General features: G+C 38.6%; 1 protein-coding gene across 5 annotated transcripts; it reads left to right on the top strand.

The window, feature by feature from the left end:
* Positions 1-18,991: 18,991 nt before the first annotated feature.
* On the top strand, positions 18,992-24,187 carry LOC110823924 (beta-hexosaminidase (DUF1336)). Of its 5 annotated transcripts, none has more exons than XM_022054424.2 (12): positions 18,992-19,191; positions 19,701-19,832; positions 20,290-20,401; positions 20,497-20,894; positions 21,210-21,293; positions 21,376-21,717; positions 22,112-22,247; positions 22,366-22,528; positions 22,838-22,966; positions 23,308-23,502; positions 23,668-23,790; positions 23,903-24,187. In XM_022054424.2, exons 4-12 carry the CDS (start codon positions 20,612-20,614, stop codon positions 24,002-24,004), a joined length of 1,557 nt encoding a protein of 518 aa, XP_021910116.1. In that variant the 5' UTR covers positions 18,992-19,191; positions 19,701-19,832; positions 20,290-20,401; positions 20,497-20,611; the 3' UTR covers positions 24,005-24,187. The 5 variants fall into 5 exon arrangements, with proteins under 5 accessions (XP_021910116.1, XP_088069347.1, XP_021910115.1 ...); XM_088213221.1 differs by having other exon boundaries at positions 20,275-20,401; XM_022054423.2 differs by having other exon boundaries at positions 20,183-20,401.

Raw genomic sequence — 24,187 nt, 5'->3', positions numbered from 1 at the left:
CCGCCACCCGCCGCCACTCGCCGCCGCACCGGGGAAATTTCCGACCGCCGATCGAGGTAAATTTCATACCCCCGACTCGTTTTTCCCCACTGATTCCTCCTATGGCCAAATCGAAGCCGAAATCCCGGCCAAACGGCCGGAATACGCGGCCGAAGCCCAGCGGCACCGCCGCGCCCCCTCTCGGTTTTTGCCTCCGACGAGGCCCTTCCCGGCCTCCGTTCGATGCAATTTTTATATCACCGTGATCACCATTCTTTTCTCTACAGGTTGACCGAAGCCAAATCACCAAAACACAAACTTCGCCGGAGAGTCGCCGTACCCGAGAGCGCCGCCGCCGGTAAGCTCCGTTTTTCCGTGATTTTTTGGCCCCCCGAGGGCCCTAGGGTTGTTTTCTGACAAGGACCAATGCGAGTGTGGCCGAATTCGGCCAAAAACGGCCGAAAACAGTCAACCCGAGGCGACTCGCCGCTGCCAGCGGCGGCGCCGTCGCCGGAGCACGGCGGAGCCGCCGTGCCGGAGTTGCGATTTGGGCCGAAAGAGGCCCTGGGCCTAATTTGGATTTTTTTTTGGAACCCGTGCAGGTACTGTGAGCGTGTTTCAGTTCCCCGGGAAAAATTCAGGGGAAAATTAGGGACAGCCTGCAGGCGCACTGTGAATCGTATTCGGATCCCGAAAACAAGTAAGGACCCCTCACCTTATTTCCTATCACGGTATTAAAGTTCAAAATGATAAAACGGTATTTCTTGAATTAATGCATGTGTGAAATTGCTTAAGGTAGCTAATGGAGCCCGAGTCTAGTGTGATTGGTGGTTTACTGTTATTTGGCCTGTTTACAGCTTTAAATGCAAAATGAGGTTTGATGTGTTCATTTTACAGATTTGTGTGCATGCACTACGTTTTTATTAATTATGGGTTGAATGACTGAAAAACTGATACTGTATGTTGTCTGTTTGGTATGAATTACGATTTGCTTGTTTAAATGTGAATTGATGATGCTGATTGGGGAAAAGGAAAAATGAAAGATTGTGTAAACTGATAATTGTATTATGGGGGTCAGCCTGACTAGATATCCTGGGAGATGGTGGACGGACCGGGTCCGTAGGGAACCCTACCGGGATTGTGGTCTCACATGCCGGACGGGGTATGGAGATCTTATGGTTTTGGCGCCCATACCGGACGGGGTATGGGGACGGCCCGTTTCACCCTCATACCGGACGGGGTATTGAGGTTTATGGTTTTGGCGCCCATACCGGACGGGGTATGGGGACGGCCCGTTTCACCCTCATACCGGACGGGGTATTGAGGTTCATGGTTTTGGCGCCCATACCGGACGGGGTATGGGGACGGCCCTGGAAACTGATTATGAATGTTAAAGGTTAACGGGTAGCGGAACCCCTATGGACCCCCACGGATACTAGTAGGCTGGTAAATGAGAAAAAGATATGTTGTAAAATGATTGAATTACAAGAGGCGTGATAAGTGTTATGTTTTACAGCTTAGATTATTCAATTATTATGATAATGTTATTGTTTTTCTCATATTGTTTTCATAAATTCCACCAAGGTAAGTGGATGGTCAAAGTTTTATTATTGATAAAAGGTTTTGTTGTTAATAAACGAGTTTATTGTAAATTATGCTCCATTGGTCTTTTTGTGGTTTTTTACCCACCTTTATCTCCGTGACGGTGAGATATCGTGATGTTCTTACTGGGCTAGTGTAGCTCACTCCTTAATTAACCATTTCAGATCAGGAAGACATGGTTCCCGAGCCCGTTCCGCAGGAGGACGACGAAGGGGATGCCTAGAGACTCTGTAGTCATACGCATAGTTTTATTTTCGAGTTTCTTTCTTAGTTAGTTTAATCTTTTATATTTTAAGTACGTTTTTGGTTTTTCGTGTAAGGGATGTTAAATGAAATTTTGATCTCGCTTCCGCATTCGATATATTTAAATACTCATTTCATTTTAATATTTTCCGGGGCCGTTACAGTTGGTATCAGAGCCGCATTTCCTCGGACCCATCCCTTACACTATAGTCCTTTAAAGAAATACTCACCGATTGGTCGTTACTCAACCATTCCTTGTAAATGCAGGTACACAGAAATGAGGGGAGGAAGGCCCCCACTAAACCGAGCGGCCCAAGATAATTCGCTTCGGGAGGATTTGGACAGATTATATGAGATGGTGGAAGCTCTCGTAGCTGCTCAGCGAAGGCAAGAGGAGAGAAGGGAGTTACCCGGACCTCCTCCGCTAGCGCAGGTTGAGCCCCCGTTACAGCAGGCTGATCCCGAGCCACCCCGGCAGGAGCCTGTTCCTCCACAGTACCACCCGGCACCACAGCCGCGGTACGACCCGGTACCACAGCCACGGTACCAACAGGTACCGCCACAGCACATTCCAGTGCCCCCACCCCATCAGCAGGCGCCACCACAGGGTCCCCCAGTTCACCCTCAGCCGGCCCCAGTTCCTTTACCTCGGGACCCTGCTCCCTCCTTGATCGACCCTGGCTTCATAGAGAGGTACAGGAGACTGAACCCTTCTACTTTTTCGGGGGAATCCTCTTTTGAAGAGGCCCAATACTGGTTGGCGGAGACTGAGCGAGCCTTTGAGACCTTGGGAGTAATTCCTGAGCAGAGGGCTGCCATTGCCTCCTACATGCTGGTAGGGGAAGCAGTACGCTGGTGGGAGCTCAAGCGGGCCACCCTGCCTGTACCAGTTACTTGGGAGCAGTTCCTAGCGGCTTTCCATGCGGAGTATCTCCCTAAGCACATCCAACATTTAAAGGAAATTGAATTTGCTCAGTTGGTCCAGGGTAATATGACAGTGTCGGAGTATGCCCGCAAGTTCCTGGAGCTGGGCCGACATGCCCCGGAGACATTGTTGGATGAGGGCCGAAAGGCCAGGAAATTCCAGTGGGGTCTCCGCCCGGCGATCAGACAGCACTTGTTGGTGATGGAGCTCGAGACATATTCGGCAGTCCTGGCAAAGGCGCAGATCATAGAAAGGAGCTTCGACACCCGCCCTCAGCTAGCGGGAAGTTCCCGACCTTCAGCCCCGCTCCGCAGGCCAGCGCCTACCATGCCGGTCCAACCCAGCAAGAGACCCAGGCCTGCCGCTCAGGGCCCTCCTCAGGCTATGGGGGCAGCTCGTGGGAAGATCTGCCAGTACTGCGGCAGGGATCATGGGGACCGACCCTGCTACCGCCTCAACAACACCTGTCGCATATGCGGCAGTACCCAGCACTATGCGAGGGAGTGTCCTAGGAACCAGAATCAATGGAGGCCTCCAATCCAGGGCAGAGTTTACAACCTTACCCAGAAGGATGCCGATGCAGACCCGGACGTGGTACATGGTATGTATACTATCTCTGGCCACATTGCTCATATTTTGTTTGATACTGGTGCATCACATTCTTTTATTTCACATGTTCTTGCTTCCAAAATTTGTGTACCACCTGATAGACTTGATTCATTATTGTTTGTATCTACCGCTGGGGGGGAGACATTATTAGGAGAGGTTGTCTACAGGGCATGTGCCGTGGAGATAGCAGATAGGAAATTGAGGGTAGACCTGATAGGGTTAGACACAGGGGATTTTGATGTAATCCTAGGAATGGATTGGCTGGCGGCGTATCACGCCACCATAGACTGCTTTAATAAAAAGATTGTATTTAATCCTCCCAACGAGGAACCATTCACAAGTTAATAAAATTATTCGGTACTGATTCTCCCTAATGACAAATTCTTTTCTTCTTAATTCCCAGTGCGTTGATATTGTATTTTCCCTAACTAGGTAAACCCAAGAAGGAAGTTTGTATCCAAGAGATTCCAGTAGTCCGAGACTTTCCAGACGTATTTCCGGATGAACTGCCCGGTCTACCAGGGGACAGAGAGGTCGAGTTCACCATAGACTTACAGCCAGGAACCCAACCCATCTCGGTAGCTCCTTACCGAATGAGCCGCATCGAGATGGAAGAGCTAAGGAAACAAATCACTGAGCTACAAAACAGTGGCTTCATTAGACACAGCATTTCCCCATGGGGTGCCGGGGTTACTTTTGCAAAGAAAGGAGATGGAACGTTGAGACTGTGTATTGATTATAGAAGGATAAACAAGGTAACAATTAAAAACAAGTACCCTCTCCCCCGGATTGATGACCTTTTCGATCAGTTGCAGGGTGCACAGGTCTTTTCTAAAATAGATCTACGATCAGGTTACCATCAGGTAAAAGTGAGAGCAGAAGACATCCCCAAGACGGCATTCCGAACCAGGTACGGACACTATGGGTTCCTGGTTATGCCGTTTGGGCTAACCAACGCCCCGGCCATCTTTATGGATCTAATGAACAGAATCTTCAGAGAGTTCTTGGATAAATTTGTCATCGTGTTCATCGATGATATCTTAGTCTACTCAAAAAGTAGAGAAGAACATGCTCATCATCTTGCCCAAGTCCTCCAGGTACTCAGGGAAAAGAAGTTGTATGCAAAGTTGAGCAAGTGTGGATTTTGGCTCGAGCAAACCGCCTTCCTAGGACATGTTATATCGAAGGAAGGGGTGTCGGTGAACCCCGAAAAGGTTGAAGCGGTACTTGGTTGGGAAAGGCTGACAACAGTTAAGGAAATTCGCAGTTTCCTAGGGATGGCGGGTTATTACCGCCGGTTTGTCGAAGGGTTCTCCAGTCTAGCGGCCCCTCTAACCCGACTCACAAAGAAGAATGCAAAGTTTGATTGGAATGAGAACTGCGAAAGGAGTTTTTCAGAGTTGAAGAAGCGACTGACTACTGCACCCGTGCTGGCTCTACCGAGTGGATCAGGAGGGTATACAGTTTATAGTGATGCCTCCTATCTGGGCCTGGGTTGTGTCCTGATGCAGCATGGAAAGGTTATAGCATATGGGTCTAGACAGCTAAAGAATCATGAGAAGAACTATCCTACCCATGATTTGGAGCTTGCCGCAATCATACACGCCTTGAAAATCTGGCGCCATTATTTGTATGGAGAGACCTTTCAGATCTACACCGATCATAAGAGCTTGAAGCACATCTTCACTCAGAAGGATCTCAACATGCGTCAGAGAAGGTGGATGGAACTCCTCAAGGACTATGATTGTGACATCCTATACCATCCAGGTAAGGGCAACGTAGTAGCCGATGCCCTCAGTAGGAAGAGTGCAGACACCCTAGCCCATCTGATGGTTTCGGAATGCAGGTCCATTGGGGCTACGCAGCAGGTTCGACTGCAAGATCTGAAGAGGGCCACATGTTTGAGCCACCTAGCAGTCCAACCCGAGCTAATCCAAAGAATAAAGGAAGCCCAGTCAATCGACTCCGCCCTAGTAAACCGCAAGAAGGATGCAGAACAGGGAGTGAACTCAGAATTTCAGATCTCTGCCGACGGATTGATTCGTTTCAAGGACAGAATGTGTGTCCCAGACGACAATGAATTAAAAAGAGACATCATGACAGAGTCCCATAGTTCAAGGTTCGCCATGCATCCAGGAAGTACAAAAATGTACCAAACTATGCGACCCCGATTCTGGTGGAATGGGATGAAGAGAGATATAGCCGACTTTGTATCTAAGTGCTTGGTATGTCAGCAGGTCAAAGCAGAACATCAACGCCCAGGGGGGTTGCTTCAGCCTTTACCGATTCCAGAATGGAAGTGGGAACACATCACCATGGACTTCGTATCGGGACTACCCAAGGCACGATCGGGACACGATGCCATATGGGTAATTGTTGACCGACTCACTAAGTCTTCCCACTTCCTGGCCATCAGAATGACTGATTCGTTGGACAAGTTGGCAAGAATGTATGTCCGGGAAATAGTCAGACTGCATGGGGTCCCAGTAACAGTGGTATCCGACAGGGATCCCAGATTCACTTCTCGGTTTTGGAATAGTTTCCAGCAAGCTATGGGAACAAAGCTGTCCCTCAGTACTGCCTTCCACCCCCAAACCCCCAAACCGATGGACAATCAGAGAGGACAATCCGTACGTTGGAGGATATGCTCCGAGCTTGTGTCCTTGACTCCGGAGGCCATTGGGACGACCATCTACCCCTGATAGAGTTTGCCTACAACAACAGTTACCAAGCAAGCATCGGCATGGCCCCATACGAGGCGCTTTACGGGCGTCCGTGCAGGTCACCGATTTGTTGGGAGGAAGTGGGCGATAGAAGATTGTTTGGCCCGGATTTAGTGGAAGAAACCACGTCCAAGATAGTTAAGATCAAGAAGAACATCCAGACAGCTCAGAGTAGGCAAAAGAGCTATGCTGATACCCAAAGGAGGGACCTGGCCTTTGAGAAAGGTGACCGGGTGTTTCTTAAAGTCACCCCCTTCAAGGGAATTAGTAGGTTCGGCAGAAGGGGAAAATTAAACCCCAGATACATTGGACCCTTTGAAATCTTAGACAAGATTGGTACCACCGCCTACAGACTTGCACTGCCCCCTGAGCTCTCCCGGGTTCACAATGTGTTTCATGTATCTATGCTGCGCAAGTACAATCCGGACCCTTCTCATGTCGTGGCTCATGAACCGCTCTCACTCCGAGAGGACTTGTCTTATGAAGAAGTACCGGTCAGTATCACGGACCGAGAAAGCAGAATACTCCGTAACCGGGAAATATCATTTGTAAAAGTCTTGTGGCAGAACCACACGCCTAGGGAGGCGACTTGGGAGCTGGAATCAGAATTTAGGGCCCAATATCCTCATCTGTTTGATCAAGAGTAATGAGGCAAATTTGGGGACCAAATTTCTTTATGGGGGGGAGAGTTGTAGCACCCGGAAAGGAGGAGAAAAAAAAAAAAAAAAAAAAAAAAAAAAAAAAAAAAGGGGCGGCCACGTCAGCAGCCACGTCAGCAGGCCCGGTCAGCAGTCCCGGCCAACCAGGGCCTGCCACGTGGCAAGACCGCGTCACTCCAAAAGGAGCCACGCTGGCGATCCGCGTGGGTGCGATCCGACGGCCCAGATCAATCACGCGATCGGACGGCCCAGATTCAATCGCACGGACGGCCCAGATTCAATCAAAAACGAACGGCCCAGATTAAAAGAAAATGAACGGCTGTGATCAAAAGGCAAGGGGTTATAAATAGAACCTCCACACCAGACCACAAACCCTAGCCGCCAGCCGCTCGCCGGAGAAGACGAACCAGAGGCCGACCGCCGCCACCCGCCGCCACTCGCCGCCGCACCGGGGAAATTTCCGACCGCCGATCGAGGTAAATTTCATACCCCCGACTCGTTTTTCCCCACTGATTCCTCCTATGGCCAAATCGAAGCCGAAATCCCGGCCAAACGGCCGGAATACGCGGCCGAAGCCCAGCGGCACCGCCGCGCCCCCTCTCGGTTTTTGCCTCCGACGAGGCCCTTCCCGGCCTCCGTTCGATGCAATTTTTATATCACCGTGATCACCATTCTTTTCTCTACAGGTTGACCGAAGCCAAATCACCAAAACACAAACTTCGCCGGAGAGTCGCCGTACCCGAGAGCGCCGCCGCCGGTAAGCTCCGTTTTTCCGTGATTTTTTGGCCCCCCGAGGGCCCTAGGGTTGTTTTCTGACAAGGACCAATGCGAGTGTGGCCGAATTCGGCCAAAAACGGCCGAAAACAGTCAACCCGAGGCGACTCGCCGCTGCCAGCGGCGGCGCCGTCGCCGGAGCACGGCGGAGCCGCCGTGCCGGAGTTGCGATTTGGGCCGAAAGAGGCCCTGGGCCTAATTTGGATTTTTTTTTGGAACCCGTGCAGGTACTGTGAGCGTGTTTCAGTTCCCCGGGAAAAATTCAGGGGAAAATTAGGGACAGCCTGCAGGCGCACTGTGAATCGTATTCGGATCCCGAAAACAAGTAAGGACCCCTCACCTTATTTCCTATCACGGTATTAAAGTTCAAAATGATAAAACGGTATTTCTTGAATTAATGCATGTGTGAAATTGCTTAAGGTAGCTAATGGAGCCCGAGTCTAGTGTGATTGGTGGTTTACTGTTATTTGGCCTGTTTACAGCTTTAAATGCAAAATGAGGTTTGATGTGTTCATTTTACAGATTTGTGTGCATGCACTACGTTTTTATTAATTATGGGTTGAATGACTGAAAAACTGATACTGTATGTTGTCTGTTTGGTATGAATTACGATTTGCTTGTTTAAATGTGAATTGATGATGCTGATTGGGGAAAAGGAAAAATGAAAGATTGTGTAAACTGATAATTGTATTATGGGGGTCAGCCTGACTAGATATCCTGGGAGATGGTGGACGGACCGGGTCCGTAGGGAACCCTACCGGGATTGTGGTCTCACATGCCGGACGGGGTATGGAGATCTTATGGTTTTGGCGCCCATACCGGACGGGGTATGGGGACGGCCCGTTTCACCCTCATACCGGACGGGGTATTGAGGTTTATGGTTTTGGCGCCCATACCGGACGGGGTATGGGGACGGCCCGTTTCACCCTCATACCGGACGGGGTATTGAGGTTCATGGTTTTGGCGCCCATACCGGACGGGGTATGGGGACGGCCCTGGAAACTGATTATGAATGTTAAAGGTTAACGGGTAGCGGAACCCCTATGGACCCCCACGGATACTAGTAGGCTGGTAAATGAGAAAAAGATATGTTGTAAAATGATTGAATTACAAGAGGCGTGATAAGTGTTATGTTTTACAGCTTAGATTATTCAATTATTATGATAATGTTATTGTTTTTCTCATATTGTTTTCATAAATTCCACCAAGGTAAGTGGATGGTCAAAGTTTTATTATTGATAAAAGGTTTTGTTGTTAATAAACGAGTTTATTGTAAATTATGCTCCATTGGTCTTTTTGTGGTTTTTTACCCACCTTTATCTCCGTGACGGTGAGATATCGTGATGTTCTTACTGGGCTAGTGTAGCTCACTCCTTAATTAACCATTTCAGATCAGGAAGACATGGTTCCCGAGCCCGTTCCGCAGGAGGACGACGAAGGGGATGCCTAGAGACTCTGTAGTCATACGCATAGTTTTATTTTCGAGTTTCTTTCTTAGTTAGTTTAATCTTTTATATTTTAAGTACGTTTTTGGTTTTTCGTGTAAGGGATGTTAAATGAAATTTTGATCTCGCTTCCGCATTCGATATATTTAAATACTCATTTCATTTTAATATTTTCCGGGGCCGTTACAGACGCAATAGAAAATTCAGTATTTCAGACACCAATTCAGGTAAGAATCTTTCACCTTATTCTTGGTTATGGAATTGAAGTCTAATTATCAATAATACAGTATTTTGCGTAATTTAGAAAGTTTTGAAAATTAATTACATGTTACTAATGGAGTCAGAACCGGTTATTTATTATTGTTATTCTGTTTAACAACTTATTTGATTTTACAGCTCTAAATGCATGATAATATACTGGAATTGGTAAAATAATTCAGTTGTGTTTTCTTGATGCATGTATTGTTTGTCTTGCGTGATTTACAGTTAAATTGTAAAACTGAAAATTAAATGTAAATAGGAAATTGTTTGGTTAAATGAATTAATGAAACAATTGTCTTACTAGATATCCTGAGAGATGGTGGACAGACCGGGTACATAGATAACCTTACCGTGAACGTTACCTTTTACCGGACGGGATATCGAAGAATAATATTCTTGGTGCTCATATCGGATTGGGTATGGGGACGGCCCGATTCACCCTCATACCGAACGATGTATTGAGGGATGGTACCTTTGCCGCTCGTACTGGATGTGGTATGAGGACGACTCGATTCACCCTCATATCGGACGTGGTATTGAGGGATGATACTTTTGACGTATGGGGACGATCAGTTAGTTGACAAGTTTTGTTATGGGTTCAAGCGTAGTGGTACATCTCTAGGGACCCCTAGGGATGCCAGTAACTAAATAAAAAGAGAAAGTTATTATTCTTACTTACTTGAATATGAGATTATAATGTTGTTGAGTTATTGTCTTTATATGTCGGTTTTGAAAATCTCGCAAATGGTAAATATATGCAATAAACGGTTTTCTTTATGATAAATGAATTTACTTAAATTAAGAGTTATATTAGTTCTTTTTATGATTTTTATCAACATTCATTTTCTGTATCGGTGAGTAGTGTGATATTTTTAATGCGCTAGTGTAGCTTCACTTTTCATTATTTCGTTTCCGCATCCAATTTATGTCTTTATTTTCTTTTAAGTTCTAAATTATCATAAATCATATGATACTTTATAGGTTATATATGAAATTTGTTTAGAAACAAAAAAATAATAATAATTTGAACATATAAAAATATATGCAACCACGTAAGCGGTTGGTTGTTGAATTTAAACATTTATAATTGTGAGTCTGAATTTTTTTTTTTTTAAATTTAAACTCTTAACGTATTTATTAATCTATTGTGAATTTGTAAAATATGAAGAAAAGTCAAAGATGGTAGTGTGTGTAAATTTATTTCTAAAGGAATAATAAATATATAATTTGGTGGGTTGCCATTCTTGTTTTATTTTCTTGTGTTCTTTTGCAACACGTGATTGATTTCTTATTCCCGTGACAAACCATCCAATCATCACCACCGCACTTTCTTCTTTTTCTTTGGGTTAATGGTTAAGAAATAATTATCATTATCCAAGTCACTAAAATGTAAAGTGAAGAATGTAATAAATAGGTGGTGGGATATATATATATATATACACACATACGAAGATAAAGAAGAAAGGTTGATTTATTGTCTAGTCCAGGGGGGTATCCTTCATTATTTAACTTTGAACAAACATGTGATGCATTTAATTATATCCCCTCCTTCTCTTCACCATTTTATCTCATGGTGTGAGTTCCAAGTTTGTACTGTTAAGAGATAAAAGTTTATAATTAACATGATATACAATAATATTATTTTATATTCATTATTAAGTTTATTATGTTTAAATAAGTAAAATTCAACTAGTCCCCCATCCCCCCCCCAAAAAAAAAAAAAAAAAAAAAAATTAAACCCACCATAAATTTGAATCAAATCTTTTATATGGGTAGATCAAGTTTGAATTTAGTATACATTTTTGCTCCATACTCACTTTGTACTTTCTCTACCCCATTGTTATATGATATTGGTTATACAAAAGTTTGTAATTAATGTCAGAAAATAATTGTATAGTCCCAAAAGGGAAAGCAAAATAAATTAAAAGGGCTGACTTACTTGTTACAATTGGGGCTAAATTTAAATGTTAATTCCTTTTCTCCTAATGGGCTGACTTGGGTTTCAGCCTTATTGTTCTTTTGGGCTCAACTCATTATAACAATTGAATTTGTAATTATGTGTTGTGAAATTCTTCGAAAAATTTTAATATTTTATTTGTATTTCAATTTTTATGTTAATTTGTAATCACCAGGAGTGGTTTTGAACATAAAGTTTTTGCATTTGAAGAACTTACTCAGTTTTACTCTTCTTTGAATTCCTAAAATGAGAGTTCAATTTCAACTTTTAAATTCAAAATGGGTGTGTCAATAACTCAAAAGAGAGAAAAAAAAAAAAAAAGGATGTACGTTTTGCATGTTTATTCGTAATTAAAAAAACTATGTAGTTGGTATTTTATAAGAAATCGTATTATAATTAATATGTGTATCTTATATAATTAATGAAATTTATAAAAAAAATAATAATAATAATATCAAAGGTTCTACCTTTTTCTGATGTTGTTGTTGAAGTAGGTGTTGGTTAAAATTAATTTAATTAATTTATAGACACTCCAATAATGCAATTATATCATAAATTACTAATTAAAAATTGGTAATCAGATTAATGTAGTTCGTGCCTCCATTTACTCAACTAAATAGGGACGATATTAAAAGGGAGATAAATTAAATTAAATTAATAGAGGAGATTATTCTGTTGATGCTCTTTTAATATTATTGTTGGGTGTTTGTCTGCTCCATATTCTGCATTGTATAAGCACTCGTATATATAGATATATACATATATATATATATATATAGAGAGAGAGAGAGAGAGAGAGAGAGAGAGAGAGAGAGAGGATATTATTTATTTACGAATTTTAAAAAAGAAAATGCTCGACATAACCTGCCAAAAATGAAACAATAAATTTTTGTAACTTGATATTTATTTATTTTTGTAATTTGAAGCGTGTTGAATAGGTATATGATATTGGCTTTTACTTCACACTGACCTGCATCACGCAGCTTTGAATTGATTTTTTGTACTTAAAAAAATCTTTTTATATATTGAATAAAAACATCAAATTTAAGTTGTTAAAGAGAACCAAACATTTTGATTTCTTTGAAATGACCAATCAACTAATGAAGTTCTGCTACTTTAATTTGTTTGGCTCACAATAAAAATCTTATATATATATATATATATGATTCTCTCTCTATAAGCAGTTGGTGAGAAGGAATTAGCAAACCCTTGACTTGAAACAAAATCTATTATACATCCCAACAACTTCCAGATTCCTGTTTCTACCATTCTTGATTTAAGCCACAGTTGTATTATCATTAATTTCAATCTAACGCTTGCTTCTTCTTTTTTTCTTTTTTTGAAAAGAAAGAAAAGATTCACCCCTTAGTTCATATTCAATCTATTTAGATTAAATTAAACGATATATATTATGATATAAACTACTCTTCAGGTTTGAGAATAACCTCGTGACTTGATGATGCATCTATAAGATTGTCGTAATTCATATTTATCAAATAATCACAAAAAATATTATATTTTTAGTAGATACAGATAATCTAGATTTTTTTAATTAAAAATAATTAAAATAATAAAATATTATAAATTATTGTATCTATGTATAATTTGTAGGTTTAGTCAACTTCATCAATAGGCTTTTTAATGTCGCATTCTATAACCAACTTGAGATCTTCTAAGATATTTTATGTCTGAAAATTCGTATAAATAATTATATTAATATAGTTATAAAATCAAAAATTTATGCACCCAAAAACGAGTTCTTAATAATAGCATTTTCTGTAATATGGCATCGATTCCCATATTAAGAACCATCATTTTTTAGAGGCTTAGCAGTCAATTCAATAGAAACCAAGTTATTATATGAAGATGATATTTATGACATGAAAAACAATAAAGATGATAGAATTAGCAATGTGCTGCTTCAATTTCAAATGAAATTTCATATCATATCATATCATATTTTTTGTCATTTCAATGAAACTTGTATAATCTCTAAGTTAATAAATTTGAATTTGTAAGCAAACTTCATATATTGTTTTTATAAATATAGTCTCAAGATTCTTTTAAAAAATAGTTAATTGTATTATATAACACAAGTTATAAGAACAATAAATTTTGAAGTTTTATGTTTGCCACACTAGATTTAAATAAAAGATGCATAAATTCAATCAAATGAGTTCATTATTTCACGAACTCAAAAAATTAGACCAAACAGGTGTATTTAGTCTGTATCGCCCTAAAATAAATAAAAATCTATTTGATATTCAATTTAGGAGGATAAAAATCTAAAGGATTGGTCTGGAGCAGTTAAAAATTAAAAAAATGATATATATATATCTACATATGTAAAACAAAGCAAAGAAAACCCTAATTTTGATCTCCATCTTTATAGTTGTCATTGCATTTGTTATGTTTCTTTTTGCTTTTTCTAACTTTTGGCACTCCCTCCATTTGTTGTTTGTTTAAATTTTTATTGCTTCCTCCATTTACCACATGGGTGAGTCTTGGCTTTACTATGCATTCATAGTTCCTGTATGGCGTGCCAATTACAATCTTTTACATATTCTACATTTTCATGTATCTTCTAAGAAGAATAAGAGTTTCTCCATTTTGGTCATATTTCGACTCCTTTAATTCCTACACATTTTTTTTTGTTTCTTTCTCTTTCTCTTTTTTCTCATGGCTAATTTAGTTTTGGACTTCACTTGTTTTTTTATTTATTTTACTTTTAGTATCAAATTTGAAGGTTACACCATCATGCTTTTTTTTTTTTAAATTTTACGAGAGATATTGTAGTCTATTAGTTTGGTTAATATAAATTTTAAAAAAAAATATACAATTAATTTATTTAATGTTGACCAAAAATCAAAATAAAAATTTTCAATTTATACCAGTTTGATCCAATTTTTTTTTTTTTTTTTTTTTTTATAGTTTTAATTCTCATTAAGTAAGCCTTGCTAGATTAAATATAGTTTCAAGCAAAAAAGTACCATAGAATTCAATAGTTATCACCTTTTTTTAATAACCTAAACCAAGCATCTCATTTATGGACCCCTCACTTTTGAACTTTAATCGCATTTTTTTCTTGTTTGGTTTTTGTTTTTTAATGCCTCATAAAGTGAGAGCAATCATTGACCACTTCTTTATAGAATAATATGCATGCTTATAATGTTTTTTAAGTTTTGGGGCAAAATTTTTTATCTTTAAAATTATTGTTCATGTTATATTTTTCGATAAAACACAATTCTCAAATTTATAATGTATAATTTAGAATGTTTTCTTACAATTATAAAATTCTGATTTTCTTTTAATTTTGTGTAACGACCTTGGAATTTTAAAATGAAACATGTGTATTAAAAAGGTCAAATGCGGAAGCGTAATAAAATTTTTGATTAACATCCCTTACACTAAAACAAAAAACGTGCTCAAAGTATAAAAGAACAAACTAACTAAAAGAGAAACTCGAAAATAAAAGCTATAAATATGACTACGGAGTCTTCAGGCGTCCCCTTCGCCGTCTTCCTGCGGAACGGGCTCAGGAACAATGTCTTCCTGATCTGAAATGGTTAAATAAGGAATGAGCTACACTAACCCAGTAAAGACATCACACTATCTCACCGTCACGGAGGTAAAGGTGGGTAGAAAACACAAAAGACCAATAGAACATAATTTACAACAAATTCTTTTATCAATAATAAAATTCTTTACTGTCTACTTACCTCGGTGAAGTTCATAAAACAACATACGAAAGCAATAACATTATCATCATCATGAAATCATATGAACTGTATAACATAATACTTACCACGCATTTGCATTTCAATCATTACACAACATATTTTCCTCATTTATCAGCCTACTAGTATCCATGGGGATCCATAGGGGTCCCGCTACCCATGAACCCTTAACACTTGTAATCAGATTCCGAGGCCGTCCCCATACCCCGTCCGGTATGGGTGCAAAAACCGTAAACCTCAATACCCCGTCCGGTATAAGAGTGAAACAGACCGTCCCCATACCCTGTCCGGTATGGGTGCCAAAACACATAAGGTCTCCATACCCCGTCCGGTATGAGAGACCACAATCCCGGTAGGGTTTCCTACGGACCCGGTCCGTCCACCATCTCCTAGGATATCTAGTCAAGCTGACTACATTATCCAATTATCAATTTACGTAACATTTTATTCCTTTTTTTCTCAGTCAGCATCATCAAATCACACACAAACAGGCAAACCAGTAATTTATGCCAAACAAGACAACACACAACATCGGGTTCTCAGTCATTCAATCCATAATCAATAAAACAGTGAAATATACACACGAAACTATGCAATGAAAATATCAGACCTCATACCGCATTTAAAACTGTAAAATAGGACAAACAACAGCTGACCGACAAACACACCAGACTCGGGTTCCATTAGCGATCTTAAATAATTTCACACATCTATTGATTCATGGAATACCGTTTTATCATTTATTGAACTTTAATACCGTGATAGGAAATAGGGTGAGGGGTCCTTACTTGTTTCGGGGTCTGAATGCGGTGGCGATTCACCTCGGGTTGGCCGTTTTCGGCCGTTTCCGGCCGAATTCGGCCACACTTGCATCAGTCCCTGTGATAAAACAACCCTAGGGCCCTCGGAAGGCCAAAAAATTACGAAAAATCGAAGCTTACTGGCGGCGGTGCTCTCGGGTGCGGCGACTCTCCGGCGAGGTTCCTGTTTTGGTGATTTGACTCCGATCAACCTATAGAGAAAAGAATGATGATCACAGTGATATAAAAATTGTATCAAACGGAGGCCAGGAAGGGCCTCATCGAAGGCAAAAACCGAGGAGGGGCGCAGCGGCGCCGTTGGGTTTCGGCCATGTTTTCGGTCGTTTGGCCGGGAGTTTGGCTCCGATTTGGCCACATGGGAACTCAGCATTGAAAAACGAGTCAGGGGTATGAAATTTACCTCGATCGGCGGTCGGAAAACTCCCCGGTGCGGCGGCGGGTGGCGGCGGCCAGCTCCTCCGGTGTCTGGTTCGTCTTCTCCGGCGAGGGCTGGCGGCTAGGGTTTTTGTGGTCAGGTGTGGAGGGTTTATTTATACCCTTTGCCTTTTAATCATAGCTGTCCATCTTGATTTAATCTGGACCGTTCGATCACGATTTAATTTGGATTAAATCTGTGCCGTCCATCGCGATTAAATCTGGGCCATCCGTACTTGATTGAATCTGGGGCCGTCCGTGCTCGTGCATCTGGGCCGTCCGTGCGCACGCTTGATCTGGGCCGTCCGTGCGCGCGGGGACGCATCTGGGCCGTCCGATCACGCGCACGCGGATCGCCCACGTGGCCCGTTCCCGGGTCGGCGTGGCCTTGCAAAGCGGCAGGTCCTGGTTGGCCAAGGCTGCTGACTAGGCCGCTGACGTGGCGTTGACGGGGCACAACTTTTTAAAATTACGTTTTGACCTCCGGTTTCCGATTTTCTTTTCAAACATACCCCCAGAATCCAAATTTTCACCTATTTTTCCTAAAATCAATTTCAATTAAATCCAAATAATATTTTTACCCAATTTTATCATTATTATTATTTTTATTTTTATTAAATTAAATTAAATTGAATTAAATAAATCAATTAAAATTAAATAATTACAAAATAAACTAAATAAAATAAATTAAAAATTAATAATAATAATAATAAAAATGAAAAATATTGATGGGTGTTACATTTTGTCTATGTTTTATTTACATCTATAACAATTGAACTTATAAATCTTAATAAACTTACTAAAAAAATTAATTAAGTTAAAAATAAGATAATAAAAGATAAGAAATAAATTATTTTATAAAGTATTTTGAACAATAAATATATAAATTTTAGTGCATAGCATGAATATAAAAAAGGAAGATAAGATCATGAATGCCCAAGTGAAAGCAAAATTAGATGTGGATTTATATGCACCCAATATTATTAAAAAAAATAAAAAATAAAAAGTGAATGTAATGATGAACTTGTCCATTTGATGTTGATGATGGAGATCAAAACCTACAATTGGAGTAAATCAATGATATGTTTTTGGCTTTAATTCATGGTGAGGGCCCTTATAGTTTGCAAGGCCATAACTTCTAATTAAATAATTTTGGTATGTCATGAATATTTAATATTAAAAACAAAGAAGAAAAAGAAAAGAAAGAGTGGTTGTGGTGGCTCTATGGAATTTTTTTTTTATTTTTTATTTTTGGTATGGATTTATTATCATTAGTTTTCTCAAAATTAATAAAATAATACTAGGTATAGCTAACATATTCTTAATCATTTTTTATTTTTATTTTTAAAAACTATGTAATATATTTAAGTAAATGGTTAAGTCCATTTTTAGAGTTAATCTAATACCAAACTTTTATACGAGTAAAATTGTAATGAGCTAAAGCTTGTTAATATTATTAATGTATGAAAAAATCGATTACAAAATAGTTATTAAAAATGTATGGAGTATAAAACGCTAAGTGTCACCTTAAATTTGAGATATCACATGTTTATCCTTGGTTAGGCACCTATGTTGAGTGATAAACTCAAATCTTTTAGAAAAAAAAAAAAAAACATTTAATTCACAATGATATTATTAATGTAAACATTCCAAATTACAATAAAATAATTTGTGTTTGTATTGAACTAGTGCAAGTCAAAAACCCTAAATAGAGATTACATACATATAACAAGATTATTAAAATCACAATATAAAATGAGAAATTACATACATTTTGTCACTTATACCCTTCTTGCATGTTATTCCATATGCTAAATAGAGATTTTATGAAATCAGGAGCAATCCATTTAATTATCCACCACCACTCTAAACACAAAGACTAATAATATACAATCGAAAAATATGATTGACAGAGTTTAACCCAATTCCTTAAGAAAACGTGTTTATTTTGAGTATTCAATTTCAGTTGGCCGTAAATGTTCTACCACTAACTAGAATTCTACAATTTAATAATTGCTACAAGACCATTACCAGCAACTTTATATTAGTTTTTCAAGATTTAATTAAGTATTTACCTTGGATACTAAACTTTTTCATAAGTGTATCCAAATAATATAATATGTCTATCTACATATTTTTTAGAAAATAAATTGTGACATATTTAGGTAACACATTAATTGAGTCAAGATTTTTCTTGATTTAAAAGATTAAATTTTCATTCACTTCATTGTTAATAATTTTTTAAAAGTTCATTGAAAATTTTTATGAAAATATATCATGGTTAAATATATAAATAAAATAAGTATAATAAAAAACACAATATCACTATCTATAATTTCTAATCCGTTATAATTAATTTAATATTTTTTTTAACAAAATTACTTAATTATACTGCATTTTTTAATTTACTTTACTTTCTTTCATTAAACAAGATAGGATTTAGGATTCTCATTTTTCCTATTATAATTAACTTTATTTACACTTTTTAAAAAGCACTCTTCTATTTTCTTCGAACAAATTATATAATAAACTTGATAAATGCATGTTAAAAAAAAAATCAATATCTTAACCAAACCCACCCCTTATATAGTCCATATTTATTTATTATATTCATAACAAAATGTTATTTCTTTTTTCAAATCAAAATTCAAAGCTATATTATTATAGAAATAGATAAAAAAATAATTTGTGTTAATTAACAAAAGGGCAGATAAACACATAGAAAGCGGGGCAATACCAGCTGTCCTGTAATAATAACCTTCTTTGCCCGCCAATTTCTGGGCTCTTCAACCAAAAAATAAAATCTTAGAAGAACAGAGATAGGGAGAGTTTAAAATAGGATCCGGATAAACCGTAACATTTGTGCTGTGTTTTTGATCCGTTACTTTCCTTTTATCTTTTTCTTGTTTTAACTTTGTAATCCATTCTCTAATCTTTGCTCAACTGGGTCTGGTCCCTGCCTCAGAGACACACACAGAGGAATCCAAGTTCCTGTCTCAAGGAACAAAGATTCCTCATTCATGCACTCCACTTTCCTCAAAGGTTTCCTTTCCTTTCCTTCCTTCCTTCTTTCTTTCATGTTTTTGGTTTCATGACAATTTATATGGGTTTGGTGGTAATGCTCTGCTTTTTCTTTTCCCCCTTTTTCCCATTTATGTATATTGTGAAAGTGCTTTTCTTTTAATAATAATTTTTGGTTGTTTGTGAATTATCACTTGCCTTTCAATATTTTTAAAATTGCATTGCAACAACTTACTTTCTGCTTATATCTTTAATCTCACATCACCCTCCTCTCTCTCTCTCTATATATATATATATATATGTTTATGTATACCCGCACCGTTGTCCTTTCTTATTGTCTTCTCTAATGGCTACTAATGGACCTGATTTTTTACAATGAAAACATTTTCTTCTGAGGTGGGTGCTTTTTAACTTTCTTGCTAATTTGGTTAGGTGGCCATTGTCTTAAAGGCTATGCAAATTGTTATTGTGGGTCATTACATAATGTCGTTCTGCTTTTCTTAAGCTCTTCAATTATTTGTCAAACTCAGGTGTCCCCTAAAGGTGGAGATGAGTTATGATGATTCAGTGACAATTCCGTGTCATATCTATCTCACCAAATAGTACCCCTTAAATGACAACCTACTCTCTCGTCTGGAATGCCTTTGACGTTGGATTTAGAGGTATGTTTCTTCATTCACAGTTTAATCAATTCCACTCATATATAAAATGGGACCCTGCCGTTTTATTTTCCTGTTCTTATTTCATGAAAATGTAAGCTTACGTGTTCTTGCCAAGTCTGGCACAGAGTTAAAAATATTTTTGGCCTTCCTTTTTGGTGTGTGAATTTGACCAAGCCTTTTTTTAGTTCTTATGAAGAAGATTGTAATTCTGATATTTGAGTTGTGCAGTCCATATTTTCTTAACTTTATGTTGGGTTTTTATTTTATTTGTGCATGTTTGGTTCCTAATCGTTGTATTTAATTATGAGGAGCCATTATCTTTACTTCTTTTGGTCTATCAAATCCTTCAGGTTTGTTCTAAGCAAATGTTGTTTTCTGCAAACTTGATTTCAAGTAATGCAATAATTTATTGAGTTGTAAAACCTGGCATATGGGCTTGGAGAAAACATTTCTGCAGGAATATGTAACTTATACATGTGAAGGTAGAAGTATATTTCCAGAAGATTATGCATGAATTTTGCTGTAATTCAAAGTACCATACCAAAGAACAACAGTCATAATCTTCTCAGGTTTGCCTAGGCAGATAAACTTGTAATCCAGTTTTTCTAAACTTTAGTTTCACAGGGCTTGTATGTGTATAACATGATCTTTCTACATGTGGCAGGTCTTCTCTTTTCCTGAAATTATTTCTAGACTTCATACCTGCTCTTTTATTCGGATTGACTTCCTGTATGAAGTAAAGAGTATAATTAAGTTGGTTCCAGAGGGTTGTCATAATCATGGGTGCCTGTGTCTCAACACACAGTAGGAGAAGTAGAGTTCACAAAAGACAGTTTTATGCAGCCGGAAAGTGCAGAAGTAAGATCTCCACTTCCCTTGCTGATGCACCTATTAAGAGGATGAATGACGCTGGAAATCGGGTAAGAGATTACGCTGTCAGCGAATACGTTCACCTTGACTTCGAGAAGGGTGCTGCAACCACCTGTAAGAGATCAGAGATGTCTAATATGACATTTCATCTCACTCAGCTGCAATGGAACCACAGTCAAATTGATGGAAATGGTAATCTTCTTTCTCTCTTGGTGCTAAACATAGTTTTTCGGAGTTAATCAGTAAACATAACAAAGCCATGGTGGTGACCAAGTTTGCCTTAACTCATTCTTGTGCTATATAGGCAGGTTTTTATGATTTTTCTGAAAGGTACATACAAACTAGGAAAATTTAGGAATTTACGTTAATTCAGTTAATTTTAAAAAAATAATTTTAACTGTACTTTCCTCAGAATATTCTGCAACTTGTAACCTGGGATTGCTCATGTTTGTTTTGAGGATATGTAGGTTGAACAATTGCTCATAATAGAAAATCATTTATTCACAGGAATATGTCAGGAGGAAGCATGGTTTGACTCTGTTAGTTACATTGATTCTGAATCAGACGAAGATTATCGTAGTGTACTTGGGGGTAATGTATTGTAACTAGTTGAGTTTCTTTTCTATATTGGCATTGATTTATGGCTAGAGCTGAGACTTTATGTCATTTCCAGATGGATTTTCTTCAGTAGGTAATGCAATTGGACATATTTCAAATGCTCAATTGCTTCAGTATGAAAGTGCATCATGTTTCGTAGACTCTGGGTGCAAGTATGAGGGGTACTACGAGAGTTACCTGAAAATAGATGGAGGTAAAACTGAGAAGTACTTGAGTACAGATGAAGTCTGTTCTTCGACAAAGAAAGTATTGGATGCTCCTTGTGCTAGCTTTAAAGGAGTCAAAGACGTCACATATGATTCAGGAGAAAAAACTCAAGAAAACAGGAAGAAATCAACAGTCATCATGCTTTCTTTAAAAAGAAAATCCATTGATGGAGGTGAACCTACTGAATTTTGTAAGCTCACATCGTACTCGGTCTTATGTGAGGTCTTAAAGTTAAACATATTAAGATATAATTCCTTCATATAGTTTCTCCTTTGGCATGCCATTTCCTTTTTTGCTTCCACTAGTTTATTCTAAAACCAAATTATTGTCTTTCTAAATATCTTCTTTGGATTATGTCATGCATTTGAAGAAAGAATTCAATGTCATTTTCTGATTGCAGTAAGCTGTGGATTGGAAAATGGAAACAATGAAAATAAATAATCTGGTCCTTTTTGGACTCTTCAATTTGTCTCATTTGGTGCTGTTCTTTATTCAATTGATCATCGAATAAATCTGCGTTTCACCACAAGATTCTGAAATATATTATCATTGCACTTTGCTAACAGTGAGATATAATTGAACAGGTGCAGCTGAGAGAATCCTATATCGTCCCAGAGCAGGACATTTGATTCCACGTTCTAAAGGAGAGAAGTTAGCTCCAGGATGCTGGTCTGAGCTTTGCCCTTCAGTTTTTAAGCTGCGTGGGGAAAATTATTTCAGGCGTGTAACTGGAGCACATTTGTACATTCACCACATACTACAATATTCCTACTTAATAACTATCACTGGCTTTCCCCTGAAGGTTTTGATGTCTAAACCTAACTGATTTGTTATGCAGAGATAAGCAGAAGTATCCTGCTTCAGATTGCAGCGCTTACTTACCAATTGGTGTTGATTTATTTGTCTGTCAACAAAAGATCAATCACATTGCTCAGCACCTTGAACTTCCCCATGTGAAACCTCACGACAAATTACCCGCACTCCTGATTGTTAACATACAGGTTATCCCTCTCACTTTCTCTGTGTTTATGCACATAGTCCTTTCCAGTGTAATGTTAAATCATTCATGTGGTATCATGCTTACATAAGAAATTTGCTTAACTTACGTGTTAGACTGATAGGAATTTCCCTGCATATTCTTGTGCTGAAGTTATTTTGAAAAAGATTAGCTGTAAAATAAATCAGAGCATGTTTCTAGCTATTAGACCTTAATCTAATATCAATCAGTGGATCCTCAATGTTTTACCCCACAAAGAAGTACCGTATCCTGAGTGATTTTGTAGGAACTGATCTTGGCTTTCTCGTGGCAGCTACCAACTTACCCTGCTTCTGTATTCCAAACTGAATATGATGGGGAAGGCATGAGTCTTGTATTATATTTTAAGGTATCAGAGAATTTTGACAAAGAGATCTCTGCTCGTTTTCAGGATAGCATCAAGGTATTCTCTTGCAACTCAATAGCATGATATTTTCTTCTCCAAATGCAGGATCTAGACTGTTTAATAAGGGGCTCATTTACTTATTTTGTGGGTGTTCTTTTCTACGCTTCCTTAATCCTTAGGCCAATTTATAATTATAACAATCATCTATTTCACCAAAATCAACGGAAGAAGACTTGTTCTCATTTCTTACAAAATTGTCTGAATGGATGGGAATAATCATTCATTTGGTTGATTTTGTGGAAACTAATTCACCCAAGTGTCTACTTTTAAAAGTGGTTCTTTCAGGGGTAATTAGTTAACAATGAATTACTGACCACCAAAGCTATTGTCTGCTGCAGAGATTTGTCGATGATGAGATGGAAAAGGTTAAAGGATTTGCAAAGGAGTCTACAGTTCCTTTCAGAGAAAGACTAAAAATTATGGCTGGATTAGTAAATCCAGAGGACCTACAATTAAGTTCTGGTGAAAGGAAGCTTATACAAGCTTATAATGATAAGCCAGTGCTTTCACGCCCACAACATGATTTCTACAGGGTAAAGAAACATCTTTTTTTTTTTTAAATTTAAGTTTAAGTGTTTGTTGAAGCAAACTTCCATACTTAAATTAACATAAAAATCCAAATTCACAATGCAAGCAAGAGAGCATTTGTTTATAGAATAATCTTTGAGCTTAATAGTAACCAAGTTAGCCTTATCCAGGGTGCCAATTACTTTGAGATCGACCTTGACATACACCGGTTCAGCTACATTTCTAGGAAAGGACTTGAATCATTCCGGGACCGGCTAGAGCACGGTATACTTGATCTGGGTTTAACTATCCAGGTAAATTGTCTTCTTGAAAGCACTTACATTCTACTTTTGCTTTTGCCAACGAGAGTTTAGTAAGTCAAGATTAATACAAAAATAGGCAAGTACTAATATACCTTGTTAACAGGCACAAAAGCCCGAGGAACTGCCAGAGCAAGTACTGTGCTGTGTTCGGTTGAGTAAGATTGATTTTGTGAACCATGGCCAAATTCCTACAATTGTAGGATGATTACAGGTTTGCCAACAACTTCTGGCAAAAGAGAGAGATGCCATGCCATGTAAACTTATAGAACAGAGTCCCGAGAAAATATCCAACAGAGAAATGAAGAGAAATTCATTTATTGTTTATAAAAGTTACGAAAAACAAAAAGAAAATTTGCCATCGGATTCTATCAAATAATGGTTTAGAGGA

This window comes from Carica papaya, chromosome 2 (genome assembly GCF_054855325.1).
Source record: "Carica papaya isolate Zhongbai chromosome 2, ASM5485532v1, whole genome shotgun sequence".
Lineage (NCBI taxonomy): Eukaryota > Viridiplantae > Streptophyta > Magnoliopsida > Brassicales > Caricaceae > Carica > Carica papaya.
Note: the sequence above shows the minus strand (reverse complement) of the source record. Positions and strands in the feature narration are given on the sequence as shown.

Excerpts from the sequence above, each read along its gene's own strand:
- LOC110823924 (XM_022054425.2), top strand. The coding sequence starts at position 20,612 with ATGGGTGCCTGTGTCTCAACACACAGTAGGAGAAGTAGAGTTCACAAA. Across the intron at positions 21,294-21,375 it reads TTATCGTAGTGTACTTGGGG|ATGGATTTTCTTCAGTAGGT; the intron begins GTAATGTATTGT and ends TGTCATTTCCAG. Across the intron at positions 23,791-23,902 it reads ATCTGGGTTTAACTATCCAG|GCACAAAAGCCCGAGGAACT; the intron begins GTAAATTGTCTT and ends CCTTGTTAACAG.